This window comes from Amblyomma americanum, chromosome 2 (assembly GCF_052857255.1).
Source record: "Amblyomma americanum isolate KBUSLIRL-KWMA chromosome 2, ASM5285725v1, whole genome shotgun sequence".
Lineage (NCBI taxonomy): Eukaryota > Metazoa > Arthropoda > Arachnida > Ixodida > Ixodidae > Amblyomma > Amblyomma americanum.
The window spans coordinates 2,249,030-2,272,248 of record NC_135498.1 but is presented as its reverse complement, the minus strand read 5'-3'; the positions used below and the strand labels follow the sequence as shown (position 1 = coordinate 2,272,248).

The window sequence follows — 23,219 nt, the reverse complement described above, 5'->3', positions numbered from 1 at the left end:
GCGGGATAATGTCATCTAGTTGAACTCAGCAGGAAGAAATGGGCTCGGGCAGGGTATGTAATTCGAAGGCAATATAACCGCTGGTCCTTAAGAGCAACAGAGTGGATTCCAAGAGAAGGCAAGCTTAACGGGGCGGCAGAAGGTTAGGTAGGTGGATGAGAAATTCTCAGGCATAGAATGGGTGCAGCTGGCAAAGGACAAGGTTAATTAGAGAGTCATGGGAGAGGCCTTTGCCCTGCAGTGGGTGTAGCCAGGCTGATGATGACGATGATGACATTAAAAACTGATAAAACGTGGGCGGCAGTCAAGTCAAATGCATCAGACAGAGCTACAGGCACTCCCCGGACATGCTGCCATTATGAGTGGCGATGCCGCTGCTAGCTGCGGTTGGAACAGCAGCCCTTCCATCAACTATCGACATTCCCATGAGCACCTAGTGCGCAGTTAAGTTTTAAAAAATGAAAAATCCTTCCGGACAAGCACACAGAGTAGCTAAATGCTATTGGCTAGAGCCGTAGAGCAAACATAAAATTGCAGCCTCGCCATAGCATCTGTAAAAAAAATTCTAAGGGTGCACTGAAGTCTGTTTAGGTGCAGTAATGCGAGAGCATTTCTCTTAATGCGCGTCCTTCCTCCTCATGCGTGTCCGCCATCTCGCCTACGCACGCGCCATCTGCTGGACCAGCGCCGTACATTGCGAGGGGGATTTGGGTGAGTGCCGCATGATGGCACTACGACTGCACTCTAAGCACGGGGGAAATTTAATGGAAATAATTTAGGTGCTCATAATTACTCGTGTATGCCTGAGTACATATCTCGAAGATAAGTTTCTGATACATGTGGGCATTTACTAGGTTCACCTTTATTCATTTTCGAACTGTGAACCGTCGGGGCTGAGTGGAAGTGTTCCCACCTCGCACACCAGAGGCCCGGGTTTGATTCCCACCTACTCTGCCATTTTCTTTTCATTATTTTCATTCATTTCGTGCAGACACGCTCTGTCCACAGCTTCTGTCCACAACCTCCATCCATAGTTTCCAGTGACGCCACTCATGAGACAATAAATGCTTTCGCATTCATATCTGTTTTGTCTCGCCTTTATTTATGGTGCCATGCTTTGGTTTTGATTGTAAGTCGACCCCCCCCCCCTTCAGGTTTCCAAATTTAAAAAAAATAGGGTGAACTACAGTCATGTAAATATGATAATTTGAACGTTTTCGCTAGTCTCTTAAAAGTCCAAATTAATGATGTTTTACTACCCGTCATGTTATTTTATTTCGTTTTCCGACTGTGGCAGAATCACAGCGTCTGGGCAGATTATCCAGAAGTCGACTTTAAAGTGCCAGGAGAACAGTGCAAAGCCATCTTCTTCACTTTCTTCTGTCGTTTACCTCGTGAATCGGTCACATTCGGACGCTGCTAGGCTCCAACCTCACTCCGCAAGTGGATTCACACATGAGAACACATATCACACATATCGCACATATGACACTTGAGAACAAGATGGCCGATTACCTGCTTCAAACAACCGCAGCGAGAAAGTGTGCGTTTTTTTGTTTGATCCTTCCATAGTGTGTTACATTCGTCTTGTCACCTCCGCAACAGCTCTAGTGAGCTCCACCAAAACCTGCTTGCAAAGTTGTGCTTGTGACTCCTGAATGGGCGCCGAGTCGAGGTGCCACCAGCAAGGCATACAATAATGTAAAAATCCCCCCTCTTGCATGGTGCATTGTAACCTGCACACCTCTGGCGTGCGCATAATGGCAGGCCTGGTCATGATGGAATGGCCCTTTTCGCTAGGACAATAAATAGCCTGGCTGTGTTGTTTTGATTTCTGAACTTCATCGCCAACCGTTCAAGCCTAGCTGTGCGCCGCTTACGGACACCAAGTGGCATGTCACTGGCCGTTTATTTTTTTTAGAGGTTGCCTCGCCATTCTGACGCCAATATGTCTGGATTTATGTCAGCAGTGCTCTTCCGGCACACCAGAACAGTGCGCTTGTTATGAGCTTTGTGCTGTTTGTATGATGGAGCGTCCTCACAATGCTTGGCTGCATTTTAGCATTTCCAGCAATTGTTTTTTTTCCTCAACCAGTGAGAGGGGGAGGTGGTTGGGGGATATTATAATAAAACTCCACCTTCGGATAATTTGGACATTTCTCCCAGTCTTTTGAAGCCCGAATTAATAACATGTTGCTACCCATCATGTAGTATTTTCAGTTGACTGTCGTGTGTAAACTGCTGGATTCCTTTTTGTACTCATTTTACATTACCAAATTACAGGCTGAATACTGTCATGCTGTCTTAGTATGCATTTCTGTGCACATCGTTTTTTTTTCCTATGGTGCTGCGCAAGTTTAGTTTTATTTCAGTTTCAAAACAGTCTGTACACTATTTTGAAAAAAAAAAAAAAAAATGAGGGCAGCAGCGTCTGCATATTTCTTTTTCTGAATTTTTTTTTTAATGCCGAACAGATACTCAATATACACTTTATTTGACATTTCAAGGCATTATTTCTTCATATTTGTATTCGATTTGTGTTAGAAAATTTCAAAATTTTTACACCTCTATCAAGTTTGAAAATAATCAAGTAATTGAAAACAAAGCTCTGGAATAAGCACTAGTTATCCGCCCATTTTTGTGTAGTGTATTTGCTGGAAAACTGTGTTCTCTACAAGGGTATTTTCAAGCAGAAATCGCGTTTCACCCAATTTTTAAGAAACCTTTTTGGGGTGTAAAAATCAGCTAAAAGCTAAATCAAGGTTTTACTCGAAAATGCCAACCACCAGATCATGGCCCTGCCACCACCCCATTTACAGCCGCTGGTAGCCAAGTGGTTACGGTCTTTGCCGCACAGATGTGCCCATCGCCATAGTTATCACTTATTGTTGTAATGTGACTCTGCTTCTCTGCAGCATGGTGGCGTGCAGTTTAGGCTGGCAGCAGCAAACATCAATATAGCCGCCACTGCCAAGATGCGAGTTGACTGGTGTCACTGCATAGCTGTGATTCGGCCCCATCTCATTACATTATCACGTCACTGGTGCTGTCATGGATCACGCGCTTCCGACGTCTAGTTCTTCCCAAGTGACATCAGTCCTCGTGCGTCTTGTGCAGTGGCGAAGCTCCGAGTGTCAACCACCGCCAGTGATGATGCCAGTGTTGGGCTCTTCGTGGAATTTTTGCACTGAGAAGGTGCTGTGAATACTATCACCTTTTCCATGTTCAGAGAAATTGACAGTGCAGTTGAGGCTTCTCCAGCATTGTTTGATAGTGACATTGTTGCCTCTGTCATTGGTAAGATGTTATTCAATGCAAGTAGCGCCAACGAGGAGGCTGAAGGCAATCCAGTTCGTACTGTTGGAGAAACTGTATTCATGCTAGACATGCTTCACCTGCTCACCCATATAGAGGGTCTCATAAAGTAGCTGTGGCCTTGTTTAAGTGCCTTCAAAGCTGATCTGGTAACTGCGAGGCTGCCTAGGCAACAGTCATAAACGGATTTCTATGATCCTACATTAATTAGAGCTAGCACGTGTGCTTTCTTTTTTGAAATACGTCAGGTGTTCTTTACCAGGTCAGTGGATATACTTTTAACCTGGATGTAACAAACCCCCATATAGCTAATTCCTCAATATTGCAATGTTTCTCAATACCCCAGTGCCGCCCAATTGACCTCCAGGTAACAAAGGTGTTGCTGTCGTTGGCCTTGGTATAACGAACTCGCTACGCCGACTATCTGCTGTTAGCTTGTGCTGAGTTATGAAATTTGCCCGAAAATTTTCGTGATAATATAGCACGAACTGACATTAGAGGAACGTCTACGACTGCAACGAGCGACCGCAGTTGACACAACGCGCCATGCTACAGCACCGTTGGCGCATCTCCGCTGCTTTTGCTTTTGGAACATTATACCACTTGGCACTACAACATGTCATGCTTAAAAGCAGCAAAAAATAATCGGGTATAGCAAAGAGGAAGCGGCACAAGCAGTGTGCGTCCATCGTGCGCCGGTAGCAGGGACGGGCAGAGCATGGCAGCGATGCAAGGCATACAGTCGGGGGCAACAGCGGCAGGCAAACCAAGAGAAGGAACACGCGGGAAGAGGCATTCCATGTCTTGTTTATAACGCTCCTCTAGCTTGGCCGCAGTGCCCCCGCCTCTTCCACTCTCCCCACCCGACTCGTAGAGGTGCTATGCGAGCCACGGTGGCGGAGGCAGCGCCTGCTGTCGCAGCCGCACTATCAGCGCAATTGTGAAACGTTTCTCCGTGTTTGACTTCGAGTAACCGGGCTTCCTCTGCACATTTTCAAGGTGGTTTCACCCGCATTTTTTTCGTATTTTGGTTTTTGTTCTTTCTTGTCTTTTCTTGTCTTCTCGTGAAAACTGCATGTAGCAAAAACATGGATTTAATGAAAACGCTCTGGATTTTTCAATTTGGTTATATTCAGGTTTAACTGTATTTAGGCTGTTTTCAGTTACAGCGTATTGCTGCTTTGCACATGGCTTCTGTGTGGTCTCTCGAGATATGCGTTGATGAGGTTTCTATGTTCTGATGAGGTTTTCATAGCTTTTGTATTCTCTTTTCAGGAAGAGTTCAGTGCTCTCAGAACAATGGCCCCTTCAAGACGTTAATGCATGTTGATGGTACGCAGCAGTTCTACGCCTTCTTTGACATTGCTGGTCGGGTGACAAAGCTCAAGCTTGTTGGTAGGTGCCTTTTCTTCCGGTTTCACCTGCTTGGCTTCTTTTTTCTGATGTGGTTCTGTTCCTGTGATTGAATACTGCGTTTGCGTCAATATGTTACAATCTGAATGCATATTTTTCGTCCTGTAACTGCACCATGGGCAACAAGAAGAGGCTTGGTAGACAGAGCATGAATTCAATTGTTTACGAGTATCCAATTTGAATACAGTAAAACCTCATTAATTCGAAGTCATTGGGACCGCGAAAAATATTTGAATTAACCAGGTTTTCAATTAACCAAGCACAGCAAAAAAGGACCCAAGCAAAAGTTTTTTTTGCGAGAATGCACTGCTTTTACTGGACAAGCTTTTCAATTACCATATATTGCCGCATAATTGTTGACCATCAGCTCATAGCCCTTGCTGACCAAAAAAAAAAGAGTAGATTCCAAACATCAGTTGACACGTACATACCCCCACCCCACTTGCCTTGTCCAGCTGCCTCGTTTTTTTGTTCCTTGTTATTTTCCCGTGGGATGGTACCGCGGCACACTCACAACTCAAAGCAACAAAAGCGTAACGATGCAATCACAAGGATAGCACTCTAAAGGCAATGGAGATCAAATGCGAAAAAGAAAGTCGCATTTTACCATTCCTCCACGCTCGCTTGCAGCCTGACTGACCAGCGGCAAACTAAACTGCAAACAGTCCTGTAGTTTCGGATTCCAGCACGACGCACACCCTGGAGACTATCAGAATCGGAAGTTTGCCCTCGCACTACCTATCGGTTGTCCGAGGCAGCGATCGCCAGCATGAATGAGCCGGGTAAACGGCACGCAATTCAAATTTTCTTCAGTGGAATCGATCTGCAAACGAATTAGACTTTTCTGACTCATGGAGCTCCATGCATCCTGCCAGAAAAGGGCACACCGGCACAGAGTGCGTACTACCTGGCGCTCGTCCAAAGTGACCTCACACCCTGCAAATAGGTCGACCTCAAATAATTTATTTAGGATGGTCGTTTCTTTTGTTTGTTTGTTTGTTTTTCTTTTTTTGAAGAATGGTTGACCCAACTCTCAAACTACAGGACACTACTAAAAAAAACGGCACAGGCCGGCATTGCGCGCAGTCAACTTGTCGCATGCATGTAGCAAGAATGGTCAAGTGCGAAAGCTGCTGGGGACGGGAGGTGCCTCAGTGCCAGCGCCTTCACTAGACGCTGCCTTGACCAAGGCTAGGCTGCAGAGGAACAACGAGCGTGCTAACTGCTTCCGCCAGTCCTGCCGGTCCTTGCCAGCACGCCAAGAGCATGTTACTTTAAAAGTGGTGTTTGCGCCTGTGTTGCAGTGAAGTACGTCTTCTCCTCTGCAGGCAGCTGTACTGGGTTGGTTTTTATGCTGAGAGTACTGGGGCGCTTTGCATATCGATCATCAGCATTACTAATCGGCATCGCTCTGTAGCACCGCCTCGCGGCTCCATGGGGCCGTTGCAACATCAGCCTGCGGCGAAATCAGGATCGGACATCCCTGCATAGCACCTCAGATCTTCGAATTAACCGGGCTGGTGCACTCCGCCGCTTCCACATCCGCTATCCACATTTACGTTAGAAATTACGGGAGCTTAGAAATTCTACGAGTTATCTTGGATTTCAAATTCCCCGAGTTCGAATTATCGAGGTGTTGCTGTATATGCCTAGCGTCCTGCATATAGTACTCCACTTATTTGTGCAGTCGCTCTAAAATTTTATTGTGTAAATTCTTGGGCGTACTATAGTTCAGATTGAAGAGGCTCTAAACTTTAACTCTGCAAAGGTTGTGTTGTATACATTCATTTTTTTACATTGTGTGCGTTCAGAAAGATCTGCCAGTCTTCTCTTGCTGCCGTTTTTCAGATTCGACCGCGTCGACTACATTGTATTCTGCAAGGAAAACTTAATTTTTACACATTGTTGCAAGAAAACCACTGCACATGATGAGAATTGTGATCTTAAAGCCAATGTCAAATGTTTAAAGCGTTACCAAATGTAACAGGTAACGAATTTGCCTAGTATCCTACATTTTAGGTCAACTCAGAAGTCTGTGTAGAGAGAGATTTCACTAATAAGAGAATTATTCGTAATTCTGAAGTGAAATCAACATTTTATATAAATTTTTTTTCCCATATTTTTGAAGTTTCGGCATATATGGGTTAATGTCTTTTCTGCATCTTCGGTTATTTAGTGATGGATGCACTGCATGGCATTTCTCGCATTATGTTTGTGGCTGCGTGATATATAGTGTTGTACTTTTACTTGGCTGCCGTCTCAAATTGATGACAAGCTGTCTTTAGCTGGCTTGCTGTCTGGTTACTATTGTACCTCAACATTCTGATTGGAGGCATCAGGTTTGAGATAAGTTCTCTTTTCTGTATTTACCAAACGCAACAGCAATAATTAAATGGTGTTTGTGTGTAGTGATAGCTTGGATAGTATTCATGCATGGATTTCACAGGTTTCCACAGGCCCCAAAGACAAAGAGCAGCCTCAGTTGTAGAGAAAGCTCTCTTTTAGGAGAATGCTAGCACATTTGAAAAATGCCATTTCATATTTACATGGCACCCCTTGTATCGGAAAATAAGTAGGGCAGTGTGCCAAAGCTTGTACTACATTGCTTTACAGGTGAACCTTGTTGTAAGTTGTAACAAAGGAGCGTCTAAAGCAGAACTGTGTTGCATACGATACAGTCGAGCCCGCTTATAACAAACATGAGCGTCACGCGGCGTCTGTGCGTTATAGCCCGAAGTCCGTAGTAAGTGGACCACAGCTTTAAAGACAGTTGCTTGTCAAAAGACAGAATTTTTTCTTTGCGAAAAAGTTGCAGCGCAGATCCTATGAGGGAGGTTTCCAGTTTATTTAAAGCAGAAGCATGCTCTTCGCCGAGGCCCTTGGCATAGACAAGTTGTCTGAGGCTCTCTATGCAGCACATTGCTACAGCAACGCTTATGGGTGCTGGCTCCGAAGTTTCATCCTCATCTGATTCCTCCGCGTCACTCTCGTCCCACACTTCAGAAACGATGCCCTCGTTCGTGCACGGTTCCGCGGTGTCGGCGTCGTCATCGACAGAAATAAAATCATTCCAACCAATGTCATGACTCCAAATGTCGGAGTCGATGACGCGCTGCCACAAATTGCCTTCTGGCTGGTCACCTTCCGAAGTATCAGGCTTGGCATGAGACACTGTATCGACGAAGCCAGCCTTGTGGAAGCACTTACTCTCGACAGTGGCCGTCACCTCCGCCCAAGCCGCTTTCATCATCTCTACCGCTGAATAGAATGGAAATCGTCACGGTGCTCCCGTCCGCCATCTTGAATTACAACCAGGGCCCGAGATTTGAACGAAGCCAACGAAACGTCCGCACCGCAACAAGAGTGACAAAAGCGTGCGATGGGGTAGACGTGCAATGCACACAGGCGGCAATTAAGCCAATAAAGCTAAAGATGCAGATGCACAGCGCCAGCAGACAGAACGGTGAGGGGCGTCCGTGAGCGTCAGTGCAGCCTCCTCTTGGCTCCCCTAAAAGGCCTGCTTCATGGAGCGTTGCCTCTGCGATTGGCACCGGCGGCGGCGTGGTTGATCGCAAAGGCCATGCGTGGCTTTGCAAGAGAATGGGGAGAGGGAAGCGGAGATGCGAGGAGGGGCGGGAAGGCGCGTCGGTAGGGAAAAGGTAGCTTGCGTGAGAGCGCTTGAGAGGGCAGTTTGCCTGCGATGAGGAGAGGAAAAACATACTGTGCGCCGGGCGCACAAACGGGTCGGAGGCAGGTTGTCTCGCATCGCGGCGCCGGGTTTACGCCGTCCGTTCGCTGTAACCGATCAGCAGGGCTTAGTGACGTTCATTATACATGTGATTTTGTGCCATTGAAGCAATGTATATTTTGACGGTAGCGCTGGTTTCATTCGTTATAAGTGCAAGTTCGTCTTAGGTGAGGTAGTTATATGTGGGCTCGACTGTATTCATTATGAAAGCAGGCCTGGAAATGGACTAATTTGCAATCATACTCATGCAGACAATGCTCAGACTTCGTGTTAGAACACAGTAATATAACAACTATGTCTTAGTATCGGCAGGCATAGCTTTACCTTCCACCCTGGTCAAGATCAGAAATATGGAAGGGAAAGTGGCGAGGTTCTGCAGTCTGTAAGGAATGCTTTTGTCTATAAGAACTTGCTGCACATTGGCCAGGATAGCCAGGCTTTATGGGACTTGAGTTGGCGTATTGTGCCTTGCTGCAATTTTGGAAAATGGGGTAGGTTACACAGTTCTCGCACTGCGGTTTAAAATCGTTCATGATTTTGAAATAATTTCCACATAATTCTTCTGTTCAAGGCGAGGCAGTGCCTGCCATACCACTTCTTTTTGGAGGCATTTATGGGCACTGCATAGTTAGGAAGGGGCAAAAAGGGCAAACAATATGGTTACAATGAACAATACTTCTATTGGTCAACCAACTGACCTATATACAAGCTATACCTATCACATCTACTTGTCATCATTTTTCACTAAAGACACCTTTTTGGATTTCCTCTGGCAGAAATCTGCTGTGTTCATTGGTTTTTAGAACCTTGGTCTGCATGTCAGTGGGGCATATGGTGGTACCGTTTGTGTAGGTTATTTTGGAACCTTGATAGAAATGCTGAAGTTAAATTTCACCCAACTTGAACTTTTTTCTGTTTGCATTGAACACATTGTCTTGAGGAGCATTTTTCTGTAAGCACTAATCAGTTCTAGCGTGCCTGTCTTCTGCTTGTTTTATAAATGGGCTTGTTCCTGGGCTAGTTGTACTTGGGAAGGATACTCTGATACAGAGAGGGCATGCACATATGCGCACAAACGCAGACAGAGATGTAGAGGCCACAGTATTCTTACTAAGCATGTTTGTTTCAGTATGCTGATGCTTAATAGATGCTTTGTTCAATTGAGTTACACCTGAGTCTGCTTGCGTTAACCATCTTGAGAGCTGCATGTAGAGTCGCTGACTTGTCTACTGTCTGTATACTCCGTGCGAGATGTTCCCTGTCCCGTGCCAGTTCGCTTTGTGCCTGAACTGTGGCCACAGGTGGAGCTGGCACAAGACAAGGCACCTAAGAGTCGCCCCACTTGCAGGCACCAAGCGGGCTTCCCCCGTGGCTGAGAGCGAGCAGGCCCCACCGGAGGTACCTAAGGCTGAGAGTGAGAAGCAGCCCAAGAAGCCAGCTGTTCCGTCACTTGGTGAGGACTCGCACTTTCTGATGCACTTGGCCACCCAACTTGCTGCTGTGCTGTGAAAGACCGCGTTGGTCCACTCATTTTCAACCGTGGATCAATGGTATGCAGGAGGACAGTGTCAGCACAGCGAAGTGACCAGGCAGTGTTGGATAGGGTGCTCAAAGCGCCTGCAGGCATGGACTACATGCCACACTCAGAACAAGAGCAGAACGGCCCACCAAGCACCTTTTACAGTGTGTGCACATTCTTTACACTGCCTCCTGGCAAAAATTGACAACACGGTAACATGTCTTGTTGTCATCTGTGATACAGTGGGTACAAGCTTTCCCCTGGCCTGGTGTTCGGCTTACCTGGGGTGAAAATGCTTGGAAAATGGGTCTCTGACCCCACCTTGAGAAGATGAAAACACCTTGTGCCGCTCTTTGGCCACAGATGTCCTTGTGCCATAAAAATCCATAATCATCAAATCAAATCAAATCTTTTTCTGTCTCAAGGAGAAAGGGGGGGTGGCAGGTAAAAGCCGCATGATTGCGACTTGACGAAGCCCGGCCCCCTCATGTACAATTCGGCAGCAGTTTGAAAAAAACACATTTAGCTTCAAAAAGTTAGTTAGAAACAGATTTCGTTAAATACACTTCAGCTTAAACACTGCCTATAAAAGAACCTTTCAACACCATTCAGAAAAAGAATCTGCAGCAGTACGGAGCACTTCATGGCAGTCAAAAACACAGGATACAATAAAATAAGCAACAAGTGACAAACATCAAGAACACCAAAAAGTACAAACACAAGCATACAAAATTTATCAGACGTTAGCTGCAAGAAATGTGCATAAACTGCTCGATTGGACATCTTTTCCGGGCAGACATCGATGGCCGCAAGGTTATTTAAAAGAAGAGCTGTGTGATAAGAAATGGACTGGCGACCATAATCTGTACGACAGAAAGGCACAACCCATGAGTCATTTCGACGAGTATTGTAGAACGAAATGTGGGGTCGAAGATTTATTAAGTCCAGGAAGCTGCGATTACACGCGAAAACGGACGAGCGATATGTAGACGTGGGACGAAAAAGATAGATGGATTCTATGGGAAGAAGTTTAAAGTGATGAAAGTAATCAGAAGTATGCGCATGACATGGAATATTAGCAATTGCACGCAAGGCACATTTCTGACAGATTTTAAGTTTCCCTATGTTTTCCTTAGATGTAGTTGACCAGATTAGATGGCAGTAGTTTAGAGTAGACAGAAATAGTGCGTTATAAATTACGCGTTTAACTGCGGTTGGTAGGAAGTGGCGGTGTCTGTTTAGTATCCCGCGAACCTTGTTAAGTTTATTGCAGAGTATTTCAACATGCTTATTCCACGTAAGGGTCTCAGAAAATGTTACGCCAAGGGTCTTAATTTCGTTAACAATACTTACTTCCACACCGTCTAAGAGTATCTTACCTTCGGGGTTAACGTTTGTGTTCTTAGTGCGGAAAAGAATAGCCTGTGTCTTTTTAGCGTTCAACCGTAAATGATTTCTTTGCGACCAGTCGCTAACAAATGACAGTGCATGCTTTGCAGAGTAAATTAAATCATCGATATTTGCCTCTCTGAAAACCATAGCAGTATCATCCGCGTAACCAACCCATGATATGGCGTCATGCAGGGAAAAATTATCGTTAATATAAACAACAAATAACAAAGGCCCAAGGATACTTCCTTGCGGTACGCTGGAAGGGATGCTTTTTATGTTAGAATTATGATTATTGTGATTTACATCAACATTTCCTGTTGTCTAGATGCCATCAGCCGGCCCCAAGCTGCAGAATTTCTGTGACACTTTCACCAATAGTGCCATTGCTCCTCTCTGTGTGTGGTACCTCAATGCCCTTGGTTCTCATCGGCAAATCCTAGTTATGTCCACTGCGGGGCGAAGGCAGTTTGTCATATCTCTCCTTCCCTGATCTGCATTTGTTACCCCCTTGGTGTTGCCTTATTTTTCCAGCATTGCGTTATTATTCAGACCTCTCAGGTCCACAAGCTCTTTGTTGAGTTGTTTTTGTGATGCTGCCAATGAATGCTGGTCACTCTCACTTGTTGCTCACTTCAGGGCTGTTCAGTTCAGGCACTTTATTTACTTCTGCTCATAGATGGAACCTCAGTCATTCCAAGCCACACATTGGATGTGTTCTTGGGGAGATGTTATAGATTTGTTGCTCCTGGCGCTTAGGTTTCATCCAGAAAACAAAGCTTTGCAGTCTGTATGGTGCAGTGTTCACAGCCACTTGGCATTTAATCGGTCAACATCATTCACGTCAAATGTTCTGAGCAGGGTGTCGAAATAGAATTTTTTTGGGTTCGGTTCAGGTTCATGCCTTTCACGTTCTATTCGGGTTTTGGCTCTGGAGCAACATTCTGTTCTGGTTTAATCTGGTTCGAACTTGATTGATTCAGTTCTAACGGTTTCAGGGCTAAAAAAAAATTCTGAGAATAGGCAGCTATTAATTAACCTTCTTATGTTGTTTTCTTTCCTTCTGTGACATTGGTATATACAAATTTTTTTTAAATGCTAAATTTGTATATTGCAAGATGTTTTCACTTTGCCCTCTTTAATTTTTTGTTAACGGCAAAAAGATAGGAATTTATGACAAGAACAGCAAAATCATGTGAACTCAAAATTATTGTAAATCGGCTGTGTATACACTAGAATCCCTCGATGAGGTACATAAGGAGAAAAGCTGGCGGATTTTACATCTGCAAAACCCTCTGGAGACCCTGTCACGCTAGTAATAGGTCTCCCCTGAAACTCACATCAGTCGGGAATTTCTCCTGCGCAGAGTACCGTATAAACACGTGTGAGGGCCGCACTTTTTTTCCAGATTCGAGGGCCAATTTTCGGGCCCATGCACACGATGCGAAAAAAAAAATTTAAAAAAAAAACAATCGGGGAATGAATGTCGTTTATTCTATGTTCAGTAGTCACTCGCATAGTCTTCAGACTCCGAGCATGCTGTATGTACTCTGGTGCATGCTCATCCAGCAAGAAGTTGCGCAGCGTGTCCATTGTCGACGCATAGCCATTGTTCTGCACTTCCATCACATAGCAGATCAGCTCTCTTTCCAGTTAGGGAAACTTGCATGGCTTGCCTCGGAAAGCGCGCTTTTTGCAGATTGTGTCCCTCAGTGCATCCTTTTGGTTGTGCCATCGTCAGACGCACTTTTCGGCCACATCGAAATTCCTGCTCGCCGCATGCTTGCCGTGTTCGAGAGAAAACTCTCTGGACATGGTCATGAGAGAAATCCATGCTGATACATTCGGTTTCCCCACTCTTAGCCTTTCTTTAGAATACCTGTATGGCCTCTCCAGAAGGCAGGTGAGATTCTGATCGGTCATTACTTACTCTCTGCATATGTCTGCAACCTTACCTAGCCTTTCTTGACACCAGTGAGTTGCAGCTTCAGCAAGTCTGGATCCAACAGCTGCAAAAACCTTCTTTGCGCTTCAAACGTGGCCTTGGCCTTGCGCGTTACAATGTGCCTTCGCATTACGGGGACGTTTGTGCTGTGCTCAATGTGAATTGCTACCTACGCGAGGATTGGAACTATTTAGTAGTGAAATTATTTTTTAGGTCGTGATGCTGTGTTCTTTGTGACATACTTGAGCAGACTCTTAAAAAAAGAGATTGCGTTCACGCCTTACGATATAAGATTTCTGCCTGTGATGAAAGACTCCAGAATTTCATGTGAACTTCTAGTGTTAATACAGATGTTGTAGCATGTGGAAAAGCTGCATGATGGATAAACACGCAAAACTGCCACGTTCAACAAGGTCACTCTTCAGATAACTTTTTCATATAAATGCGCAGGACGTATATGCTGAGCAAGTCCACCCTCCTGGCTATCGCCTTTTCTTGACATGTGCACCTTCTGGAGTTTTGCGGCCCGTTCAGTTCGCCTGCACTCGCTGCACAAGTTCTGTAAAGTTTCGTGGCAGTGCCACGAGCGTGCAGTGTCAGTTCCTGCAGTTCAAGTGCAGCTTGGCGCTGGCTGCTTCCAAAACGAATGGTCGAGCGCAAGCCTGATCGTCTGCTAGCCTTGGCGCCGGCACCAAATTGCAGCCAGCGGCATCTCGTCCACATCAACAGCCGGCAGCGTCTCGAGCGGCGTCAAGAATTTTCAAACAGCACATCGCAGTGAAGTGTTGCCATCAACCAGCCTCAATGCAACCTCATGGCAGCTAAGCAAAACGCACATGTGTTCTTTTAACAGCACGACTGAGGTGTGCATGCACCAGCTTGCATGTTATGTGGTTTTTACAATGCGCGTCATGCTGCTCGCACGTATTTGTTTTTCAGTTCACAAAACTGGCTTCGAGTACTGTTATAACCTTATTGGTCGTAAGGAATGACTCCGGTGATAGGACTGCCGAGAGATGCAAAGTGCCGTCGAGGGCCACTGTCCCTCATCCTCCATTGCCACCTTCTCGGATGGAGCCCCAATGACGTTCCATACGAGTCAGGCCCGAGTGGGACACTGTTCTCATCGACGAGTGGAATAATTTTGAGTTTCTACGCCGTTCATCGCTTGCAAACCATCGTCGCGCAAGCCGTCGTCTGCTTCCATGGTGGCTGCAGCTGCAGCTGCATGATTTCAGCACCAACCACTGAGGAGGTGCACAGTTTTCGTGAACTTTTCCTGAGCTAGACATGCACAACATCTGCATCCTTCTGGAGTGAATGGCGTCATGCAAAGGGCACCATGTTGCACCACTGAAACGAATGGTGAAGGGCAGCACCGTGAGAACCAGTTCATCTAGTGCAGGTGAATCCAACAGACCTTTGATGTGCGGACAGAGTAGCTACAACTACTCAGTGATGGTGACGTGAGGTCATATGCTGAGATCACTGAATTCGACTTAGTCAGTAAGGCACGAGGAGAGTTTCCTGATGTTCCATGCAGCAACAGTAAAAAGAAGCTTCAGAGATAGTCGAGTAGCATCTGTAAACGAAGCTTCTCTGTTGCACCGCCACTGGTACGAATCCCACTCGGGGTTAGAGCATGGTGTAGTTTTTTTTTACTGGCTAGCAGTATAGCCGCCTTCCCCAAAAATACCATTGTGCATGCATGTCTCCGCACGCCTCCAACCTTGAAGCACACTCCAGTGGGCACATATCTGGGCACTCATTGGTAAAAATGCATCTTCACCTACCTTTACCTTTATTTACGATCGACTATCGACCTGAAAGCCGATGCAGCCGAGGTGGATTGCTGTGAATACTCCTTGTATGCCATCGTTATGAAAAATTGCCATTTGTAGCGAACCATGACCGTCGTCCAGCAACCGTCGTCGACGTCCTTGCCCAATGCCAGAGCTACGACAGACTACGCAAGCGCCGTCTTCTCACTCGCTCTCCACTCTCGCACCCGGAGCCTCTGGCGGCTTTGACGTCTGACTCCGACCAGTCGCCACTGTCACCCCAGATAAAGCAGTTTGTTCGTGAAGAAGTTGCTTGTCAGCTCTCTCTCGCGCACCAGAGTCTTGACGCTGCCTCTCCTCTTGTGCCTTCGCTTCAGCGCGTCATCCGAGAACAAGTCGCTGAGGCTCTTCCTACCCTGCATGAAGTTCCTTCCGCCACGGCACGTTATAACCCCTCCATTCCTGTGGCGGCGCCCTTGACATACGCTGCCGTGGCTGCGCAGCCTCTGCCTCTGGCGTTTTCACCCAGTCAGCCTGTCCTGCGTCCGGCACCAGCCCCACAAGCGCCCTGCTTCATCCTCCCTCTTCGCCACATTACAACCCTTGGCGCACACCGGACAATCGTCCTATATGCTTTTCGTGCGGTTTCTCCGGCCACGTGGCCTGCCTCTGTTGTCGCCGCATGGTCGCCCTTGCAGTGTTTGCACCTTCTGCCGGCTCACCTCAGCTGCTTCGGGCTGCTCCCACCTCCGGAAGCGTATGCCACCGACCAGCGTCCGTATACGACCCATCGATCCCCGCTTCCACATCGCCGTTCACTGTCACCTATGCGCCATCGTGGCCGAGAAACCGTCCACGTCAGCTGCCTGAAGACCTACTACGACCCGCTCCTTTTGCACTCGCCATAGGTCGCCAGGGTGGCTCCTCTTCGTTCCCGGGGCAATTGTAGCAAACCATGACGGCCGCGCCTGATGCCGCATAGGCAGATCACTGACGAAGCGCCGATGAAGACGCGCTGATGAAAGACGAAGCGTTGCCGCGCTGCATGAGATCGCTTGGTTTTGGACTGGCCATCGGCGCTGCCTGCCGTCCTGCTCGCCGTTTTGTGTCGCCCGCTGTGAACTCTTTCCCCTGATCTATTTGTGCACAAACCCCCTTTCACAACAAACGTCAGCCTCTCATCTCAGATGAGCCTGAAGTGCGACTGCGAGTGACGGATGTGAGCAGCCAAACAGAGAATTCAAGATCTAGCAGTCAGAGAACAGCGTGACGAAGCCTCCCGTTAACTATTGGCACCTATTTTGCCTTTAAGCAGACAAGTTCGGTGCATCTGCACAACACAAAATCATTTCATCACAGTTACATTTCATTGCAGTAGCATCTTTCTGGCCGTAATCATTATCACATAGTAGCAAGCGCTTGTATTTCCATATTTCGCCTTTGTGTAATCAGCCGCCATGGTGGCTCAGTGGTTATGGCGCTCGGCTGCTGACCCGAAAACCGCGGGTTTAATCCCAACCGCATTAGTTGCATTTCGATAGGGGTTAAATGCAAGATTCCCACGTACTGTGCGATGTCTGTGCATGTTAAGAGCCCCAGGTGGTCGAAATTACCTGGAGCCCTCCACTACAACGTCCCAGCCTGAGTCATATTGGGACTTAACACCCCTTAAAACCAAAACCAATGTTTCTGTAATTGCTATTTAATTTTTTCTTAAAGGGGTAGCCTGGTCTTGAAAACAAAATTTTATTAATGTCATAATTATGAAACCTTCAGGAAACGTGTTTTGGCACGCTGATTCTAAATGTCATTTAATTTCATGTAAAACAATTTCTTGAGAACTTATGTAATTTTTATGGAAGTATGTTGCAAAGAGCTTTGAAGAAAATTTCCTATGGTAAACTCGCTGAAATGTATGCCATTGGGTTCTCTTGATACCAAGGAATGCAATAAAGGTAAAATTATCATCCTGCATCCTGCTTGTAATAGAACTTCAGTTATAATGTATTGAAGCTGCCACTTCAGAAAGAAGAGTACATACACACTTTTCTTCACATTTCTGAAGGGACAATTTCAAAACCCCATAACTTAAGTTCTGTGATAGGCAGGAAGACAATTTCGCCCTTATTGCACTCCTTGTTATCAAGGGAACCCAATGGCATGCATATCAGCAAGTTTCCCGCAGCAAATTTTTTTCAAAGCTCTTCATGAAATACATGCATAAAAATTAGTGCTCAACGAATTGTATTACATGAATTTGAATGGCATATTTAGAATCTGCACACAAAAATACATGTTCCCTGAAGATTTCGTACCTGTGACTTCATTAATAAAAATATTTCTTTCAAGACCGGGCTCCCCCCTTAAATATCTCTACTGCTGCAACATGCCATCTTTCCTTGCTTCTCTGCGTCGCATGCAGCCAAGCATGTTTGAATTGTGAAAAAAAAACTGCACCAAATGATAATCCCTTATTTTGTATTAATAGTAGTAATACCTGGGCCTTAACGTGCTAAAGCGACACAGGGCCTATCATGGACGCTGTAGTGGAGAACTCCAGCTTAACGTTGACTACCAGGGGTTTTTCAACATGCCCTGACTTTGCACAGCACCCATGCATCTTTAAAGCGAAAGCCACCATAGGCTCATGACTCGCCAGTGGGGATGTTTGCAGAAAAGTGTTAGACTATAGCTGTCTATCAAACGTGGTTGAGGTGACCACCGAGATTTCCTTATCTGAGAGCTGCTGTGTCCTTTCCTCAAAAACCTTTCCTTTCATCAAAACACATGCTTTTGCATTCCTCCACGTAGCAGACAAGTGTCCTCACAGTTAAATTGTAATTAGGTTGTTGGTGTCTGGTTAATTATTAAATCAGTTAATTAGTAATACTTGTGGTTGGTGTAGTATGTAGTAACTGACAACTCAGTATACGATAGCGCACTGTGCTTGCAGAAGGCGCCACCAAACAATGCACCTGCGCTTCAGCCTACTTACGCGTGTGTGATGTCATTGAGTGGTGCCATCATCATTCGAGAGGAGCGCTACCCAGGTATTCATGCCAGACGCCTCCTGAACACCAGTCTGGAAGGATGCCGCCTAAACGCTCTCGTGTATCTCCAGCAAGCGTGCGCGCGCTAATGAACGTCAGCGAAAGTGTCGTGAAGCGAACAATTGTCTAGACTTTAATCAACATCTTCACCAGACATCAGCGACACAAGCAGCAACACCACGCTAAAGGCTTTTGCCTCACTGCTCTTTAGGCCAAGAAAGTGCCCCCCTGAATTTTCTTTTTAATTTCACTGCAAGCGAAATGCGGCCCCGCGGCCCTTATCGAAGCCGCGACCACTGAGCTGCTTTTTTTTCTTTGTTGCGCCACTGAGCCATCGTTAGGGGTTTTATTTAGTACCTGTTGTCTGAGACATTGGAGAGTTTTAGTTGACCGGAGCGGCGTCCCGCTCCGCTCAGGCAGCCCAGTGGGAACACAACTGCGCATGCGCAGCCCGCTTGGCCCTGAGCGGGCTACTGGAGCGCACCTCCCGTTCCGCTCGCTGACGACCCTAGCGAAGCGAGCCGAGCGAGACGGTCCCCGGCAGCGGAGCAAGATGGCTGCCCCCAGCGAGGCAAGCACGCAGAGCTCGTCGTCGACTTTTTCTGCCACGGTGCTAATTTGGCTTTGGCATCGTCTTTGTAGATGTAGCAAATGTAGAAGATGTACGCACATATGTACAGTGACTCGTGAAACCAACATCATCGTTGGGAAAAACTAGTACAACCTTGGCTAGAGCTTCTGTTGACTTGCTTTGGATATCGAGAAGACCCGACCTTTCGAAGTACATCAGTATATGTTAAAAAAATTTCTGTTGCCTAAATTATTTTCAACTGCATATAAAATGGTACAATAAAGAGTATGTTTTACAGTATAAAAAGAAATAATGATCCTGTATAGTTTATAAAATGTAGTGCTTCCAGTTAGTTGCACAGAGGGCTTTACGAGAGTCTCTTCTGCCAAGGGAAGGAAGGAAGGAAAACTTTTATTGAGCTCTAGAGAGTAGGTGAGCAATTTGGCGGAGTAAGGTGTGCCGTCCGTCGTCTTAGCAATGGTCGTCTGCCCCTAGTCCAGGGCTCCGCTGGATGCCGCTGCCAGCTGTGCTCGCCGGATCAGCCCAAGTTGGACGTCCTGATGGTCACTGGAGAGCATTCCTTCCCATTGCTCCGCACTCGGGTTTGGTATTTTTGGTGCCACCTCTATTTTCTGGCAGGCCCACGTTATGTGATAGAGCGTTGGTGTTTCATGGCACCAGGGGCACTTGTCTGTGTATTGTGTGGGTTGTATTTTGTTGAGTGTATTTAGGGAAATTCGTTTCACGCGCAACTAAAGAAGATATCGGTGTCAGCGCTCCGCTACCGCTTACCGTGCTACCGTGAGCGGAGCGGGACCGTCGCTCCGGTCAACTAAAACTGTCTAATGAATGCCTCCAAAAATAATTACTGCACAGTGTAGTTGGGCCGGTCGCCTGTGTTTCACATATTTATGGTACATGACACAAAGAAAGCGAAGTTAATCTTACTCGGTGCTGTTATGAACTAGAGCAGTGCTAACAATCTGATTAAAACCGTACACAAACATGCAAAAGAGGGCGACTGATCAATTGAAGACGGTCACTTTAATCTGCCATACAATGCTTTACAATTGCCGAAAGCACATTACAGAAGTGCCAGTTAAGTTTCTTCCTAGACAGCAGCCTTTTTTCAGCTTTGTTGTCACACATACTGGATGCCAGTTTCGCACTGTATAGCGCAGACAGCTTTTGGTGGGTAAATTTGTGCTAGCACATCTCATTTTTTCTGAAAAAAAAAAAAGGTATGTCTGGTTGCAAAAAAAAAAAATTGGACTGAACCGAGCCCCGAACTGGTTTGGAACTGTTCCTTCAAATCGGTCCAGTTCAGGTTCAGTTCCAATAAAAAAGTATGGCTTTGGTTTGGTTCCAGTTCCGGGCAAAAACGGGGTTCGGTTTTGGTTTCTGGTTCAGGTTCAATTCTGGTTTGACAGCCTGGTCCTGAGCTAGGTTTCGGGGCTGTAGCCGGCAGGCTTCCTCTCATGATCTGCCTTTTTTTTTTTTTGCTTTTGCACACAGAGGAGCCAGACACGGACTGCCGAATTTGCTTCGAGAACTCAATTGAAAGCGTGCTTGTCAACTGTGGCCACTCGTTGACCTGCCACGCCTGCGGACTGAAGCTTCTCCAGAGCCGCGACCCCCAGTGCCCCGTCTGCCGACAGCCCATAGTCAACGTCATCCGCATCTACAAGGCCTGAGCAGAAGGAAATCTGCCTGGCATCGAAAACTGCTCAGATATCCTTGAACTTAGAGTCACGAAATCCAGGGAGGGGGTGAGGAACAAGTGACTGCTTCCGGTATGCGTGAGCGTGTGTATGCTGTGTAGAGTGAATTAGGCTTAACCAATTAACTTGGCACTTCTTATGCTCTTGTAGTAAGCCACAAGGTTGCCGCGGCCGTTCTTGCAGGTTTGGTTTTGCAGTGTGTGCATTCGTCTAGCACAGAGGCTACGTTTTTGAAGTACCGCACTGGAAAATCATAAAACCTGGAAGATGCCGTCATTATGGAGAGTAAATATCTTGGAACAAGCCAGACAGCCAATAGGTACCTTGTTTGCTTGCAACTACTGGTAACGTGGTCCATGCAGCAGTTGAGCAGTCTGTCCTAGGAGAACAAAAAGCGGCAGTAGTTTTTGTGTAGTTGTTATAGTTTTTGTTGTCATTAATTTCTTCAAACAGGTGTACCAGGTATTGATTTTAAAGCATGAAGATAAACTCATTGCCTTGCTAAGTGTAGACTTTTCTAAGTGCTTTTAAAATATGGCCAGAGCCTGTTTCATAGTCTGTAGCTTGCAGCGCTACTTTATGTCCAGCATTGTCTGTATGTTTTGAGTGTGTGTGCTGTATTGTTTTTTAGTTGCCTTTGTAGTCTTCAGTCTGCAAAGCTACCTTTGGTTTTCTATTTCTCTGTTCATAGGACACCTGCCACCTGCTAGTATTTTCTTTCCTCTTTGGCTTTGCCTGCTGTGCGACTAGAATGGACCAAGGTGTGGTCAACTGGTGGCTGTTTCATTTTTAAACCCTTGCAAGAGGTGCACTTTCTCCTACTGGTACCTACTGGTATCACCTGGTGCAGTAGCATGCTCTCAAGTGCACTTGCTGAAAATATACAAAGGTTACTTGTGTGCCAGGACTCTTAATGGTTTTAACAGAACCTAGAATCAAAGTGAGTGTTTTGATGGAAGTGTTTCATGTGTGTGTGAATTTCTCTCTGGCTATATGGTGTAGCCGTCTTTGTGGCATCTTTGTGCTGCTGGTGCAAACGATTGCAAGCATGGTATGCACATGTTGCCTGCAAACCTTTTTTTCTGGGCTGCATAGCACTGCCGTGGTTGCGATGTTTCCAGTAGGACAAGCACAGACTACAGTTGTTATGATTGCTGTAAGTTTTGTGGTTTTATGTAACACGATGCTGCTGCTGTATGCATTGTCTAGTATTGGAAACATGTGCATGATAACACTGTACTGTTTGCTGAATGCAGTCCATCAGAGGTATTGATATATATAATGCCCCTCTTCACTTGGCTTTGTATGTCATTGTGTTATTTCTGTGACATCCATGATCACATCCGCTTTTTGCCTTTGTCTTGTTGGAACATGTCCGAACAGGAATGGTTTGTAAAAATTTTTATAAAGTGCATTCAGGTTTCTAGGACTGTAGAAATTTGTTGCAGAGGTTTTCATGTTTCGTATTAATAAACAGTTCCTCTCACTTTAGGGTAGAGCAGCTGTGTTCCACGAGTAATTAGCCAAAATGCCGTTCTCCTGGGACTTCCTCCCCCAGCTTCCATTTTCTCAGTTGGAGAATGTTTCACTGACGGTAGCAAGCACTAATCTGCAGATTTGGGAAACAGGACACTGAAATGGTTTTTCTGCCCCTCTTATACAACTTGGATAAAAAATCCCGAAATTTGTATCTTTTTCACTTCACCAGGAAATTTAGTGCTCAAATGCATCTATGTAATTTAGTGTTTACGAAATAAAAATAAAGTTGTAGCTTGTGCACTTTCTTTTGGTAAAGTGGGCTCCACTCAAGCCTCAATGTCAAGACTCTGCTTGCAGATTCATTCAGTGTTTGTGACCCAATCATGCTTTTTCGTTCGTTATATACGGAGTACAGTTTATGCGAAAGGCACTCAAATAAGACCATTTTGCAACACGTTTTCATGAATTTTTATTTTATTTTAAAAGGGTTTAGTCTCCAAATGAAACAGGAGCAACTTTGCATCGCATTTCTAGTACATAATTGCAGACAACCAGCAGAACAGTTGCCTTGCTGCTGGAGAATCCCCTGATTGTCTGGATGTGCAGTATGGGTTCATGCAAGATTTTACAAAAATGACTGTTTTGGAAAAGCCTTCATGAAAGTTTAATGATCACTTAGAAAAAAAACTCTGCAACGATGTTTTCAGCAAACCTGCATTAACCTTCCGCTGCATTTCTACTAGCTGCAGAACTAGTAGAGCAGTCGTCTTGCTGCTGTTGGAAGTATCCGTTGACTGTTATGATTTGTCGAATGACATCTTAAGAGCTCATTTCACTGCTACCTTCACCGTCTGTGCTGTCTTACGCACCTGGCACAAACACTGATGGTAACAGTGTCTTTGAGCTTCTCACTGTCCACAACGCCATCATCAAAAGTGACAATTTCAGTGAAATCCTTTGCTTCTAAAGATTCGCAAACAAGTGACCAAACTTCATCAAGCCTGCATCCCAACCTGTTGTAGAATCCGGAGTATCTGTTAACTTCCGAAATCCTGCTTTCTTGAAGAGTTTCTAACGATGTCACTTTTAAGTTGTTTCCATACTGCAGACAACACATCCAGTGGGAAGGCAGCAACAATCTGTTTCCTGTTCATGCTGCGTATCAAACAGGTGCTCCGCTAGCCTGGTTCAGTAGGCAGTGTTAACTGCACGCACCGATCACCGGTCAATTGGCTGCAGAACTGACGCAGCATTCAGTGCCTAATGCGCAGGCACTAGAGCCATAGTG

The 23,219-nt window shown here is 45.9% G+C and overlaps 1 protein-coding gene across 2 annotated transcripts in view; it reads left to right on the top strand.

Annotated features, from left to right (window-relative positions):
• The window catches only part of neur (E3 ubiquitin-protein ligase neur), a 63,919-nt gene extending 41,697 nt beyond the window's left edge, over positions 1-22,222 (top strand). For both annotated transcript variants that reach the window (XM_077652801.1, XM_077652802.1), the window contains exons 9-11: positions 4,591-4,710; positions 9,825-9,929; positions 20,247-22,222. In XM_077652801.1, the coding sequence (XP_077508927.1) occupies positions 4,591-4,710; positions 9,825-9,929; positions 20,247-20,425 (404 nt within the window). In that variant the 3' untranslated portion in view covers positions 20,426-22,222. The remainder of the gene's footprint in view (positions 1-4,590; positions 4,711-9,824; positions 9,930-20,246) is intronic.
• Positions 22,223-23,219: the final 997 nt, after the last annotated feature.